We start from the raw sequence: 14,809 nt of genomic DNA on the forward strand, positions 1-14,809 counted from the left end.
CCGCAGGGGGAGGTTGGGGGGGTCAGTGTGTCCGCAGGGGGAGGTTGGGGGGGTCAGTGTGTCCGCAGGGGGAGGTTGGGGGGGTCAGTGTGTCCGCAGGGGAGGGGGGGTGGTCAGTGTGTCCGCAGGGGAGGGGGGGTGGTCAGTGTGTGGGGAGGGGGGGGAAGTGTGGCCACTGGAGGGCGGCCCACGGAGGGGCCCACTAAGGCTCTGTCGCCCAGGGGCCCACTAAAACCTGGAGCCGGCCCTGATGACACCACACCTTTCCTTAGCAAACAGTTGGTTTAAGAGCGTTAGCTACCAACTATACAACCCTCATCTATGTATCTAGTCCGACACCTACTCCGGTGCCTGTAGCTAGGACCGTGGGTGGTTTGTTTCCCCTGCACATAGCCAGCACTATGTGAGAGAGACAGTGTGTGCAGCACACCATTAGTGCTGTCACAGAAACCAATCCCCGGAACTGATTCAGGAGACTCTAACCCAGAGCTGCAGCTTCCACAGTTTGGACACAGCTCCATCTCAAATATCCCAGCCTGCATCTACTACCAGGCTTGTGCACTATTCCTGAGAACCCCTCTCCACGACCAAACCAGTACCAAAATCCAGATCTGCTGTTTAACCGTTTTGGCCCGTTGCCTGCTACTTGTTGATCAATAAAGAACCGTGAGTGGATTTGCACAATGTTGCCGCCTCCTGATCCCTGGATGCGGCTGTCTACCACCACAGGCTTCCCCATTCATTACCCAGGGACTCATCCTACAGACACTTAGGCGTTGCCCCAGGGAGAAACCAATACAGCAGCCTCTCCCTCCTTATTTCTTGCACACACCACCTGCTGAAGACCTGCCAGTTTGTAGGTCAGCCCTCCGGTCCCTATACCAAGCACTGTGACAACAGTGTGCAAATTCAAATTAGCCTCAAGGACGAGGTAGGTAATGTCCAACCAAACCAGGGTAGAGTTTGTCTTCAACCTCATAAAAAAATGCATAAAGGTCTGTAACGTGGCTTTTATTGTAGTGTCAAATATTAATATCTCTAATAGATAAACAAGTGAAAACTATGGATCGTGCACCTTTAATAAAGCAACAGGGCAGCGCGGTGGAAGTGTCTTAAACTATGGTTATCGTTCAACGTTGATTACTTTCAGGATTGGAAACCCGACCCATGAATACAATGGAATTGAGTGGAACTTCTCGAATGAAGACCAGGAAGGGTCTGTTGGCTCTAAAACTGGTTCTCCTTGGGCTGAATGAACGTCCGGTCACCACAACAGCACTTGCAGCAGAAGCCTCGCTGCCTTCTTCATTGACCTGAAGAATAAGATATGTCATTATTGTTTTCGTAGTTCCTTTAGACCAAATTATTGTCCTTCTTTGGCTATTTTATTGTAAGGTCCTCCAACATACTGAAGTGTTTGCCTCTTATTTACATTTACCTAAGTGGTTAAAAACACTCATGCATGGGTTACCATGATAAAGATTCAGATGAAATGAGTGTTTATAACCTTTTAAAAGAACAGATATAAGAAACCAGCCCTAAGACATCAGGCTATTTCTCTGATGGATGTTTCAGTGAATGTGAGAAGAAGCATCGACAGAGGAGAAACCAAGGTAAACTTTTTTATAGATTTTAGCCTTTAAATAATAATTCAATTATCAAAAAAAACCCATAGTTTTGCATGGACTTCATGGTCCTTCGACATTATGGGGCACATTTATTAAGGGTCCGTCGGACGCATTTCCGTTGGGTTTCCATAATTTTTCCGGTTTGCGCTGAATTGCCCCCAGTTTTTGGCGCATTGGCGCCGGCTTTCATGTGACACAAATCGGGGGGTGTGGACGTCGGACAACCCGACTGATTCGGACAAACCACAGAATTTAAAAATTAAATTGTGTTGCAAGATGCAACCGGAAGAAGAAGGTGAACTCCGGCGGACCTCAGTGGGGAAGCGACACATGCAGTAAATTGGACGCACCATCTTAGTGAATTGCGGCAGCTCCGAATCCTCGTCGTACATTCCGGGGGACGGGTAAGTAAATGTGCCCCTATGTATCCTTCATCTGTGTTATCTTACCTCTAAAAATGCTTTGTGAAACCCTTCTGACACATACAAGTCCGATCTTCCATCAGAAACAATCCCTACAAAATAAAGAATTTGATATTTTACAAATTATAATTTATTTAAAAAAAATTTCAGTACAGGGTTATACATCTGCACTAAGCAACCTTCTGCGCTTATATTTTGGTTGCTTTAACTTAACCATTTAAGGCCTTAAAGGTAAAGAGATAGAAAAAAGGCAGAGGCTCCAATGGTTGAGCCAGAACCCAGCGGGTCCCTGCTTCCAAAGGACAAAGAGTTGGTAGCCAGTGAGTGTCTGTCTCTGCACAGTACCAGCTGCTACAACAATAGTTCCGCTAGTACCTATATTCATGCCTCCCAATTCTCACATTTTAATTGGCTATACAAAAGAGGGACTGCAGGAAGATCTTCCATCAAAATCCAGCACTTGCTGTGGTAATCCTTTTATATTTGTTATCCATGGCCTCCTTTCTTCTAAAATCATCTTTTATAAAATTATATGCTAACAAGTCAGAAGGGCTCCTGGGATGGTGTTTCCAGAGCCCCATTATAGTGCAGATTCACAGGCTGTTCCACCGTGCACCAGGGCCGGAACGAGGGGTAGGCGATCACCTAGTGCGTTACCCTCGCCTCCCATCTTGGAGCGCCATCCCACCCCCCCCGTAGTGACCAGCAATATGCGTATCTTTAAGATACTCATATCGCTGGTTGCTGTGCGCAGCCAGGCGCCCCCCTATAGGAGCCAGACGCCCCCTATAGGAGCCAGACGCGCGGGACGGACCATGCGGTTCCAGGGACTACAGGCGGGTAAGTATTATTTTATTATTTTTTGGGGCATGGCTATATACTATAGGAGGGGGGGCATGCTTTATAATACATACTATATACTACTTAACCCTTTCAATAGCCTGAACTTTCATAGTCGGAAAAGAAGCAGAGTGACAATATCTTACAATATCTTCATACTAACAAATGTCATTTATTTTTCACCCATCAGATTGAAACAAGTCAAATTTCGTTTCTGGATATTCTCTTGACAGGTGATGCAATTACTGGTAAGATAATAACAAGCCTTTATTGAAAGCCCAGGGCTGGGGACACTACATTACATGCAACAAGTTGCCATCCTCACCATGTTACTGGGAATCTTTGTATTGGTGAATATGTAAGGTTACATTCACACAACCGTTGGTGGATGTATATACGGCCGCAAGCTTCCGGCTGTATATACGTCCCCCATAGGCCGGCAATGGGCGCACGGAATGGTACGGAGCAGCACACGTGCGTTACCGTACTGCTCCGTACCTGGGGAAAAGATAGGACATCTATTATGTGGCCGTATATCTATGCTACGGCATGGTGGGCCCATGTTAGTGTGCATGCTCCTTAAGAGTGAAACGGTGTGGTTCTAAGAGTATTTCTTTCTTCATGGAAACTGTAAATATCAGAGGTTGCGGTTGCACCTGGGCCCAAGAGGTTTAGGGGGCCCTTATGGTGTCACTTTCCCATATGAGAAGACTATTACTATAAACCATACATAATAGACGGGGCCTGGCACAGACTTTGCACTGTGGCCCATCAGATTCTAGTTACACCACTGGTAAATAAAGACTAGGCTATCAATAACAGGTTATAACACTATTACCCTTAATAGAGCCAAACACATAGCTCAGTCCAAAACCAGGGAGAATTATCTCTTTTCAAAAGCTGAACCGCAAAATAAAAACTCACGTCTCGTTTTCAGTACAACTTATACTACCCAGTATTCTGGTATAATATCTATTGTTAGGAATCATTTACATATTTTGAGAAGGGATTCTGAAATAGCGGCCATTTCGGATCAAGACTATAGATTTCTAGCCAAACCATTGGAAGTATGTGGAGCACATTTACTAAGGCCTTTGCGCGTCTCTAAGTCGACAGGTAAGTAAATGTGCCCATATATATATATATATATAGGTACAAGTTGGCTCTACAATAAAGGTCATTTCACTTGTGGTCAGAACAGATGCAACTTTTGCTCTCTAATCTCTAAAGATACTGGGGAACATTTACTAAGGTGCTTGCGCCAGTTTTCTGTACACATTATTTTCTGTGCAAACTGCTTGTACAGGTATTTAAGAAGTGTCCACACCACATTTGTGTCACACGCGACCATTTTGTTGCGCGGCTGCACTATTCTTTGTGCAAAACACATATTTCTGCATTGAATGGGGCGTTCCGGTGCTCACTTGGACCCTGTGCCAGAGTTAACATGCTAAGTAAAAGAAGTGTGTCACACGTCCTATGTTAAAGGTTCACCGAAAAAAGTGCACTCGGTCGGGGCAGTGCAGGGGGCGCCAGATTCATGAAGAACGTGCGCCAGAAATCCTGAATCTGGCACCCTCTGCACACTACACAGGCAACTGCACATAGTACACACTGCACTGTTCATAGTAAATGTGCCCCACTATGTTTGTTCGATACGTGACTAACAAAAGCCAGTCCAGTATGTAGCAGGTATTTTACACATTGATAAAGCAGCGTACATCAGTGGTCACATGAGCATCAGAACACAAGTTACCTGGCAGCCGCGCTGCATGTGGGTCAAACAGGTCCACCAGACCCAACTTCTTTAACTTCTCTTTAACGCTGAAACTATCATCAATCCTGAAGCGAGGAACATGGAGGGATAACTGGGTTTCTCGAGCTTTGTTCATCCATTCTGAGAACTTCTCCAGGGACAGGTTTTGCTCCACTGTTTCGAGCGGTGTATCTTCATATGGCAGTACCAGCACCATTGAGATATCATCACCTTTATAAGGCAATTCAAGAACCTGGACTGAATCATCCTGGTAGTTACCATAGCGGAATTTACCCTCCTGATACATGGTAGGAACTTCACAAGGCTCATCTCTGCCTGGGATGTGAAAATCTGCCTTTAGTGTATTTATAGGGTCAAACTTTGACTTCCACAAACCCTAAAAACAAGGAGAAGGATTAAACCAAACAGAAAAAGTTTTAATTTTGCTGCAAAACATCTTGTTTTTGCTTCATTATATATCATTTTTGTACTGTACTATAATTAATAATAAATGGAGAAAAAATGGTCCTATTTTTTAGGCGACGCCGGAGGTCGATAGCCCTGAATGGCATAGAATTGGACTTTACAACCACCCCCCCCCCGCCCCCTTTGCTTTTTTTTAATTAATTAATTAGATTTTCTGTCCCCTGATCAATTCTGATACATGATCTCCTATCCTCAGTATGTCTTAGCTCATCATTACCGGACATAGGAATTGGTGGAGGTCCAACCAGATTCATGTGCAGTTCACCTGCTCTACCTTTAGACACTGGACACAGCCCTTTGTTTCTATGTTTGTCCATTGCATAAGAAAATCTCTTAACTTTAGATATCTTTTCCTTTTATGGTTATCTCTATGGCCTGACCCATGACCATGCCTAGAAATGGGAACATTTTATGTCATTGTGCACCTTAAAGTAGATGACGTTCACCAGAACCAGGATGGTATTTTCTGTGATGGCACCTTGTGGGATCACATTGGTGATTTTTTTCTCTGTTTTATTGGCCACCCAATCGTTGATGATTTCACGAGAAAGTTCAGCTTTTTCCTAATAGGCAAAAAAATAAATAATACACAGATGAATACAGGGCTACATCCGCTTTTCCGAATCAGATTTTCCGTTCCACCATATTGGCTATTTTTTTTCATAAGACCGCCCTCATAGAGGGCACATTTCAATATAATTTTGGGTGGTCATCTCAAATTTTGTTCAATCACAGAGCGGTAATCATATGGTGTGATGTAATTATATAATCCGAGAGAGACAAAGATGTTGAAACCTATGAGATCCAGTGGCACCACGCACCTTGAAGTTCAGGGGCCATAGTTTAGCCCCATAAACTGCTTCGCTGATGTCCTGATATGTCTGATTGAAGGACAAAGACTTTTCTCCAAAGAGACGGTTGGTTGATACCAGCTCCGATGATTTGTTGGCCTTTCGGTATAGTCGGCAGTTCAGTTTAGCAAAGAAGAAATGGATCTGATCGGAGGCCTTTTCAGAAACTTTGTCAAAGTGGAAAACCTTATAGGGAGTAAATGTGATGACATTATTATTCACATGATATAAGGATAAGCTGGAAGTAAATGTTGGTACCATTCCACATCCTTGCTTCTTATATAACCTCTTGAAAGGCTACAAGAAGAACCGAAGCTTTGTCCAATCTGACAAAATAATAGGCACAAAGGTCCATCAGAAGACAACCAGAGGTGGAGGTGACCGCTGGGACAATCATATGCCCATAAGGTCTATATTTATGAACAGAATCACAACACATTAGAACTTTTAGGTGAATGCAATATTATGGAAACATATTGGGGAACATTTATTAGAGCTTGGGCCCCAGTTTTTTGGCTTACAAGCACCAAAATAGGCACAATTCCTGGTATATCGGAGGAATTGCGCTTATTTCTCCTAATGCCACCTCCATGCCAAGAGGTTGCACCTACACACTACCTATAGCCATGTTATAGCACAATTGTATGCCAGACACAACCCCCCTGGTTCCAGCCTCCTGATATATCCGGTGGGTGATATACAGGGTTTACATCATACGCTAGCACACCTTGCTAGCTTTTTCTTTAATTAAACACATGTTTCTTAACCTTTTATGTTTTATACACTTCTATCCAAACATGTTCCAGTGTTCTGCACTAGCAAATGGAACAGATACAGTTTGAGGACATTAGTTGTTCTCTTCTAAAAATTTTTACTTTCCTGTGTAGACTGGCGTATAGTTTGCAGAGTCACATCACTAAGAATAAAGAATGTAATCAGTTGTATCATTTTATTATTATTCCAGGGCCGATCGTTGCATTATTTTAAAGCTACATGTATAGTAGGCCGTCTTACAATGCAAGTAATAATTCTGTACTCACCTCCATGAGTTGTTTCAAAGTATTATCACAAGCCCCAAGCTTTGCCATGGTGAAGGCCTGCGAGATGCTGAGTGGTGACATAAAAAGGTTCTCTGAATTGGCCTTAGAATCGGCTACAATTTTGTAGAAGTCCATCGCAAACCTGGAATTTGACTTGGAGAGTTCCCAAACCCTAGGATTTGTATATTCAGGGATCTTCTCTGTAGGAGCAGGCTCCTGTGTCTGTTCCTCCATTTCTATGATTTCTTTTCGATAGATACACATGGGGTTCAGAGGAATGTCCTTTGGTTTTGCAATACAGATATCAGGATATTTGGCTTGAGATGAGACCAAGCCCAAAAGGCTTAAGAGTAGCAGCGGAAGGAGATGCATCCCTACGACTGAGGTGAGGAGATACATAGTTAGCACATTTAAAAAAGACATATCTTCATCTACTTCAACCAAGGAAGGAAAGAGAAGGGGTGAGGAAGGGATGGTAGGGAACACAATTCTGTTATTTAGATGTAACAAGGCATCTAGGCTCTTCTTGAAGCTCTCTGCTGTCTCTGCTGTGATGAGCTCCTGAGCTCGGCTATTCCACATATTCAAAGATCTTACAGTAAAGAAGCCTTGTAATATCTATTGATTAAACCTTGTCTTTTGATGTCATTTAACCTGGAACATCTTTCCACAATATATTTTGTATGAACCCTTTACATATTTATCTAAATTAATCATGCCCCTCCCCCCTTAGTCGTCTTATTTCGAGACTAAATGTATCTAATGTCCTCATAACTGAGACCCTCCATACCCCTTATAAATTTTGTGGCTCTTCGTTGTATCTACTCCAGCACCAGGGCCTCCTTTTTTATTATGGACTGGTGTCCAGAACTGAACTTCATATTACAGGTGAGGCAGAACGAATGCTTTGTATAGTGATTATACCCTCTTAATATGGCATCCCCAGGAATACAATGTAATCTAAGAGAACATCATATCATATGTACTTGTCATGACACTTGTCTTTGTAACACCAACCCTATGAGAGAGGACCAGTATCTTAAACAATATATTATGGTTGGTAAGGTTACATATTTTAGCTTGGGGTCCTGCAACTACAAGTGATGTTTCTGATCACAAATTTGTAAAAAAAAAAAAAGGATCAAAAATTTAGACACTCCACCCAAGCCCTGGCTGACCAGTAAAGGAGCCAGTGGTCCTTGCCATTAGTCATGCCCAACCAATTATGATGCACCTAGATTCATTTGACCAGATAATTTTGACCTAGAGCCTTTGTTCTATCTCTATGTCTTGCAAAAATACCAGTGACTGCCTGCCACCAAAATTTTGGAAACGTTAATGTTTGTTACCTAGAGTAAGAAAAATTATTATACGTCTCTCAGATTGCTATTTTTAAGGCACCAGCATATGGTCTCACAAGGGGTCTGAGGATCTTATCTCGTTACCTAAAGGCAGTCAGGCTAACTCTGGAGAGCACCTGAAAAGCTGTGCGGCCCTCCTTAGAAATGCCACCCAACACCATTACTGACCCTCTGCCAAACAGGTCATGCTGAAGGATGTTGCAGGCAGCAGGTCACTCTCCACGCCGTCTTCAGACTGTCACGTCTGTCACATACGCTAAGTGTGAATCTGCATTCATCTGTGAAGAACACAGGGCGCCAGTCCTGGTGTTCTCAGGGAAATGCCAAGTGTCCTGCATGGTGATGGGCTGTGAGCATGATCCCCATCTGTGGACATCGGCCCTTATACCATCCACATGGAGCCGGTTTCTAACAGTTTTCGCAGACACATGAAGGTTTGTGGCTTCTGGAGGTCATTTTGCAGCGCTCTGGCAGCGCTCCTCCTGTTCCTCCTTGCACAAAGGCGAAGGTAGCAGTCCTGCTGCTGGGTTGTTGCCCTCCTACGGCCCCCTCTACGTCTCCTGGTGTACTGGCCTGTCTCCTGGTAGAGTCTCCAGTCTCTGGACACTACCAAACAGACACAGAAACCCTTCTTGCCATAGCTCCATTGATGTGCCATCCTGGATGAGCTGCACTACCACCTGAGCCACCTGTGGGGTTCTAAAGTTTGTCTCATGCTACCACTTGTATGAAAGCACCATCAACATTCAAAATTGACCAAAACATCAGCCAGAAAGCAGTGGTACTGAGAAGTGGTCTGTGGTCCCCCACCTGCAGAACCACTCCTTTATTGAGTGTGCTTGCTAATTGCCTGTGAAATTTTTTGCCAATCAGTGTTGCTTCCTAAGTGGACAGTTTGACTTCACAGAAAAAAAAAAAACACTGCAAAAAAGTTATGGCCCTTAAACCCCTACATCTGAAAATGAGCTAAAAATGTGATAAAATATTGTAAGAAAGACCCCTCTCACCTGGCCCTAACTTCTTCTGCTCCTCAGTGATCACCTCTGCACCGTGGGAAGCAAAATACCCAATGTCCCCACAGTACAGGTACTGAATGTCCAAACAACCGCTCCCCCCCCCATCCCCAGGGGTCAGGGACGCTGGGTGAAAGATTAGCCTTTGCTTTGGGTGGGTTTTATCTTTAACTCTTATGTTTCTGGATAAGCTTCGAAAACATCAGGAAATGGCTTCAGGCAAAGTTCCCGAAATACTCAGGAAATTACAGCAAATAACAGCACAACTTTTTAGAGGTTTTGTCCACATGAGCAAATTTCATGCCCATGTTTAATTCATGTTTAATGCTCTGTTTTTTTTTTAACATACTTTAAATGTAAATCTCAATTCTGTATTTTCCTTCAAAAGTCAATTTAAATATGTATAGTGTTTGCGTCTAATCCATATTTTTTGGTTGTCCCAGAGATATCCAAGCCAATTTCTTGTCTTGCTATACAACCCATTAGTGAGAATGGGGCCCCCCTTTGGATTCCTGGGGTATAAGCCGATGGACCATCCCTGATTGACTTTAGCGTGAACTTGATATCTCCTCTTTAAAGGGCAGCGTCCACCCAGATTCTGAGTGGAATATAGGGATTGTCATCTTGTGCAAAAAATAATGTTCGCCTCCCATGAAATCCTATGAAATTTTTGCCAACAATTATTCCCACAGAAATCCGCCATGTTTACATGTTTTATTTTCCCCCTGGTAAAACTGTTTCCCATAGCAACTAATCACATCACAGCTTACATTTCAAAATGGACATGTGATAAATAAAAGCCAGGATCTGATTGGTAGCTGTAACCTGCTGCGACTCATATCATGGTAAACTGATTTAACAAAACCTTATTAATAATTTATTTCTCTTTGTGATTCATTTAAAGTCAACATTAAATTGTGTCATGTTCCTTCCACGGTATGTAGGGATTTTGCAGTGGGCTAGAAGCTTGTGTGGGAATGAGCTGGATTAACCCCTCATTTTGTGTCATACGTTGTAGGGACACGTCAGGAGGACTCTGACTTGTCCTCACAGCATATGGCACGGACTTATCCCGTTGTATGCCTATATAGTGGAATACAATGCTCAGGGACCCCTCTGAATGGGGGGGGGGTGTACTTCAGCAGAAGCCTACAATTGGCTGCTGCCGGTGAATGGGGTGTTCCCCACAGGGCTGGGGGGAGAGATCCATAGTCGTCTATTACCTTCGCTGAGCACATACGTAGAAGACGTAGCGTACAGGAGGAATAGTGGTCAGACGGAGGCAACAACTATGCCTCCATCTGCCACTATTTGTCAATGTATACACTAAGCCTATACGTCAGGTGCTTAGCGTGTACATAAAAAGTGGTGTGAACCCAACCTTACATAGACTTTTCCTTTGTGGTTTGTAGGACGGAGAGTGATGTTGAACTTTTGCTTAAAGGACATCTACCACCAGATTACTGATAGCAGAGTGTCCTAATTAGACTCCTCGTTCAGCCTAGGGCAGTGATGGCGAACCGTTTGGAGACCGAGTGCCCATGCTACAGCCAAAACCCACATATATGTCGCAAAGTGCCAACAATTTAAGCAGTAACTTATTGATCCCTGCTGTATCACATGGTTTTATCATATTGGCGTCCTGAGCTCACCAATACAATATAAAGATGGAGTAAATTGGTTTATAGCTTTTCTCGAGGGTCCCCTGAGGAGGAAGAATCAGGAGACCCAGAGCAGGAGCTCCAATGACAATCCATCTCTATCCAGCCCTTCCCGCTCCTTCTGTAGTCCTGGTAGCCAAGGATGTGTCGCTTTAAAATAGCACTGAGCCTGGCACGTCCTGGGCTGTATTGAACCACAGGAGAAAGCCTTAAGTCCTATCTGGCAAACTCTGTGTTGGGGTGAAGGCCCAGGTGCCCACTGAAAGGGCTCCGAGTGCCACCTCTGGCACCCGTGCCATAGGTTCGCCACCACTGGCCTAGGGGATGGGGGGAACATTTTGAACGTTTTCAGGTATCTTTATCAATGAAATAATACGTTTGCAAAACAGCTGGAGGCGCTCAGGGGCTGAAGGGGCCCGAGCGCCTCTCGGCTTCCCCGACTTCTAATTTATGCACGCCCCCGCTGCAAGCCTCTTACTGCTTGTGGCCGGGGAGATCCGAACTGGCCAATGAGATCAGAGCAAGGGCGTGGAGAGAGTGGTGCATGTGCTCTCTCCTAGTTCCCTGGCCAGCAGCAGGTGGTGTGCAGCGGGGGGCGTGCATACATTAAAAGCTGGAGAAGCTGAGAGGCGCTTGGGCGCCGTCTGCCTGAGCGCCTCCAGCTGTTTTACAAAGTTCATGTTTTATTAATAAAGATGTCCAAAAACGCGTTCCCATCTGTCCCCCACCCTCTCGACTGAACGAGCAGCCTAATTAGGACTCTTTTCCACCAGAAAACTGGTAGTAGACGTCCCATCGGACAGTGACAGTGTAAATAGCTCCATAGCTCGGCCTGGTTACTCAGTAACTGAGAGGAGCCACTAAACAGGTAAATAGACATTCATCTCCGCTCTCATCTATGGAGGTTATGAAGATAAACATGATATGAATGGGAGGGCACAGTTTGCCCCCAGTTGCTGGTTCTGGGGAAGTGGGGACTTGCATTATCCTCCTCTGTAAATGGCACATGGACAAATGATTTTCTATGGGCCCAACGCAGTCTGTTGTTTCTACAACCTGTGTATGAGCCGAATACCCGAGCTGCAGTCCTCAGGTCCTATCCCTGCTCGTGTCTGCGGCTCCAGACGTCTTTTCTACTGTCATTGGCATTTGCACGGGCCTCGCACGCCGATGCTACATAATAGCTCCTTTTCTCTCGTGCCCTCACATATAATACCCCCTATGTGTAGAATGTTCTTCCCTCCTGCCCCAATGTATATTTTATATTATAATGTATATTATACTATATATTTATAGTGAAGCCTCAATATAAGACCCCCCCCCCCCTCTTTAAGACCACCCCTCACCCAGAGCAGATTCCTGATTCTATCTTATATGATGTGTACGTTTCCATCAAGGTTTTTGTGGTCTTTGAAAAAGGTTTTACTGTATAAATAATTGAATTGTGTAGAAATTGACCTGCAGAGACTATTTTTAATCTAAATAATTTTTCTTTAATGAAAATTACCGGCAAACAAACAACAAATTTTACCCCTTCTCATCCAACCCGTTCCCTTTCTTGGCTGAACTTGATGGACATGTGTCTTTTCTCAACCATATAAACTATGTAACTGCAATGATGTGAGTCTTACTTAATCATGACAGATTGATCTCCAGCCCTGTCCTCATCAGCACCCACACCTGTGTTACTGGAGACATCACTGAAATGATGTTAGCTGCTCCTTTTAAGGCGCCTGCAATGAAGTGGAAATGTGTTTTGGGGGGGGAAAAGTTCATTTTTTAGGCAAATATCGACTTTGCAATTAATTGCTGTTAAGCTGATGACTCTTTATAACATTCTGGAGTATATGCAAATTGCCATTATAAAACCTGATGCAGTAGACTTTGTAAAAATTTACATTTGTATCATTCTCAAAACTTATGGCCATGACTGTACAGTAAATTACCAAAATCCAGGGGTCCGTTTGTAACTAGGGGTCGTCTGTAAGTCGGGTGTTCTTAAGTAGGGGACCGCCTGAAGCACAAGCTGCCCCATTCTAATATGGCGGTTTGGCAGCCGTCTCCCATGACGGCGCATGGACAAGGTTTTGGTGCATGTGCAGTACAGATCCATAGACGCCTGCCCGCCAGCACCGCTGCCACCTTGGACACCCAAACAGCAAGTAGCATATGTATTTCTATGTATGTATACATGAATATATTTCTATCTGCATTCATATAGCTGTGTGAGGGCTTATTTTCTGTTTTTTTATTATTCCATGCAGTGTACTAGGAAACTGGAAAAAAATGTGATGAAATTGGTGGAAAACCGTATTTGCATCACTGTCTTGTGGGCTCAGATTTTAATACTTTCACTGTGCGCTCCAAATGATTTGTCTCCTTTATTCTTTGCTTTGGTGCGATCACAGTGATACCAAATTTATAGGTTTTATTGTGTTTTAATACTTTTTCAGTGATTAAAACAGTGTACGAAAAATAGAAAATTGTTTCGCCGTCTTCTGCCGCTAGTAACTTTTCATACTTTGGTGCACGGAGCTGTGTCAGGAGACATTTTTTTGCTAAATGAGCCAACGTTTTCATTGCTACCATTTTGAGGACTGTGCGACCTTTTGATAACTTATTACATTTTATGTGCTGTAAAATGGTGTAAAAGTGGCATTTCGGACATCTGGCTATCTTCCGTTATGGGGTTCACCGCCGGTACTAGGCATTTTTATATTTTGCAGGATTATAGGATGCAGCGATACCTAACGTGCTTGTGATTTTTACTGTTTATTTAGTTGTATATCAGTTCTAAGGAAAGGGGGTGATTTGAATTTTTTAGGTTTTTGTAGTATGTGGCATTTTTACATAGGATTCACTACAGTGAGCCACTGGCCCATTGTAAAGAATCTCCAGAAGCCATATAGCAGTGGGGGCGAACCTATGGCACGGGTGCCAGAGGTGGCACTCGATGCCCTTTCTGTGGGCACTCAGGCCTTAACCCCAGCACAGAATTTGCTAGACATGACTCAAGGTTTCCTCCTGCGGTCCAAAACTATTTTAAAGCAACACCTCCTTGGCTGCCAGGACAACACATGAAGCAAGATGGTATGGACAGAAATGGATTGTGGTTGGAGCTCCTGCTCTGGGTCCCTTGATTCTTCTTCTTACAATCCAAATTTTCTTTCTATTGTATTGGTGGCCTCAGAACGCCAATACGATTAAGACTTATGATACAGTTGGGACCAATAGGTTACTGCTTAAATTGTCATCTTGGCACGTTGCGAAAAAAAAAGTAGGTTTTGGTTGTAATGTGGGCACTGTGTCTAAAAGGTTCGCAATCACTGCCATATAGCATCGGGTCTGACACCTAAGTATATAAACGTCTATTTGTATAAATATGTTTGTACAAAAATCTATATATTTTTTTTCAGGGGAAGGGGGGCCCCATGCAGGAGTTTGTCATGGGGCCCAGCCTCTCCTAATTACGCCACTGATGATTAGGTCACTGAGTGGGGCAATTTGATTATTAGCTACTGTAGGGGACACTATGATTTGGTCACTGTGTGGGGCAGTGTAATTATTAGCTACTATAGGGGACGCTGTGCTCTGACTACTGGTGTGAGCAAAATAACTATTGTGAGTGTGTGCGGGAGAGAGGGGGCACTGTGAATAGGCTTCTGCAGGGACACTTACTATATTGGCTACTGTGGGTAAATAGTTAATATAGTGACTACCGTGGGGGAACGGTTACTATATTGGCTTCTTT

The 14,809-nt window shown here is 43.9% G+C and overlaps 1 protein-coding gene across 1 annotated transcript; it reads right to left on the bottom strand.

The window, feature by feature from the left end:
- Positions 1-995: 995 nt before the first annotated feature.
- LOC140105112 (antithrombin-III-like) lies at positions 996-9,498 on the bottom strand. The gene is made up of 7 exons (XM_072129021.1): positions 9,392-9,498; positions 7,024-7,403; positions 5,954-6,169; positions 5,558-5,695; positions 4,647-5,043; positions 2,078-2,142; positions 996-1,313 (listed from the first exon to the last, which is right to left on the bottom strand). Exons 2-7 carry the CDS (start codon positions 7,393-7,395, stop codon positions 1,131-1,133), a joined length of 1,371 nt encoding a protein of 456 aa, XP_071985122.1. The 5' UTR covers positions 7,396-7,403; positions 9,392-9,498; the 3' UTR covers positions 996-1,130.
- Positions 9,499-14,809: the final 5,311 nt, after the last annotated feature.

Source organism: Engystomops pustulosus, chromosome 10 (assembly GCF_040894005.1).
Source record: "Engystomops pustulosus chromosome 10, aEngPut4.maternal, whole genome shotgun sequence".
NCBI lineage: Eukaryota > Metazoa > Chordata > Amphibia > Anura > Leptodactylidae > Engystomops > Engystomops pustulosus.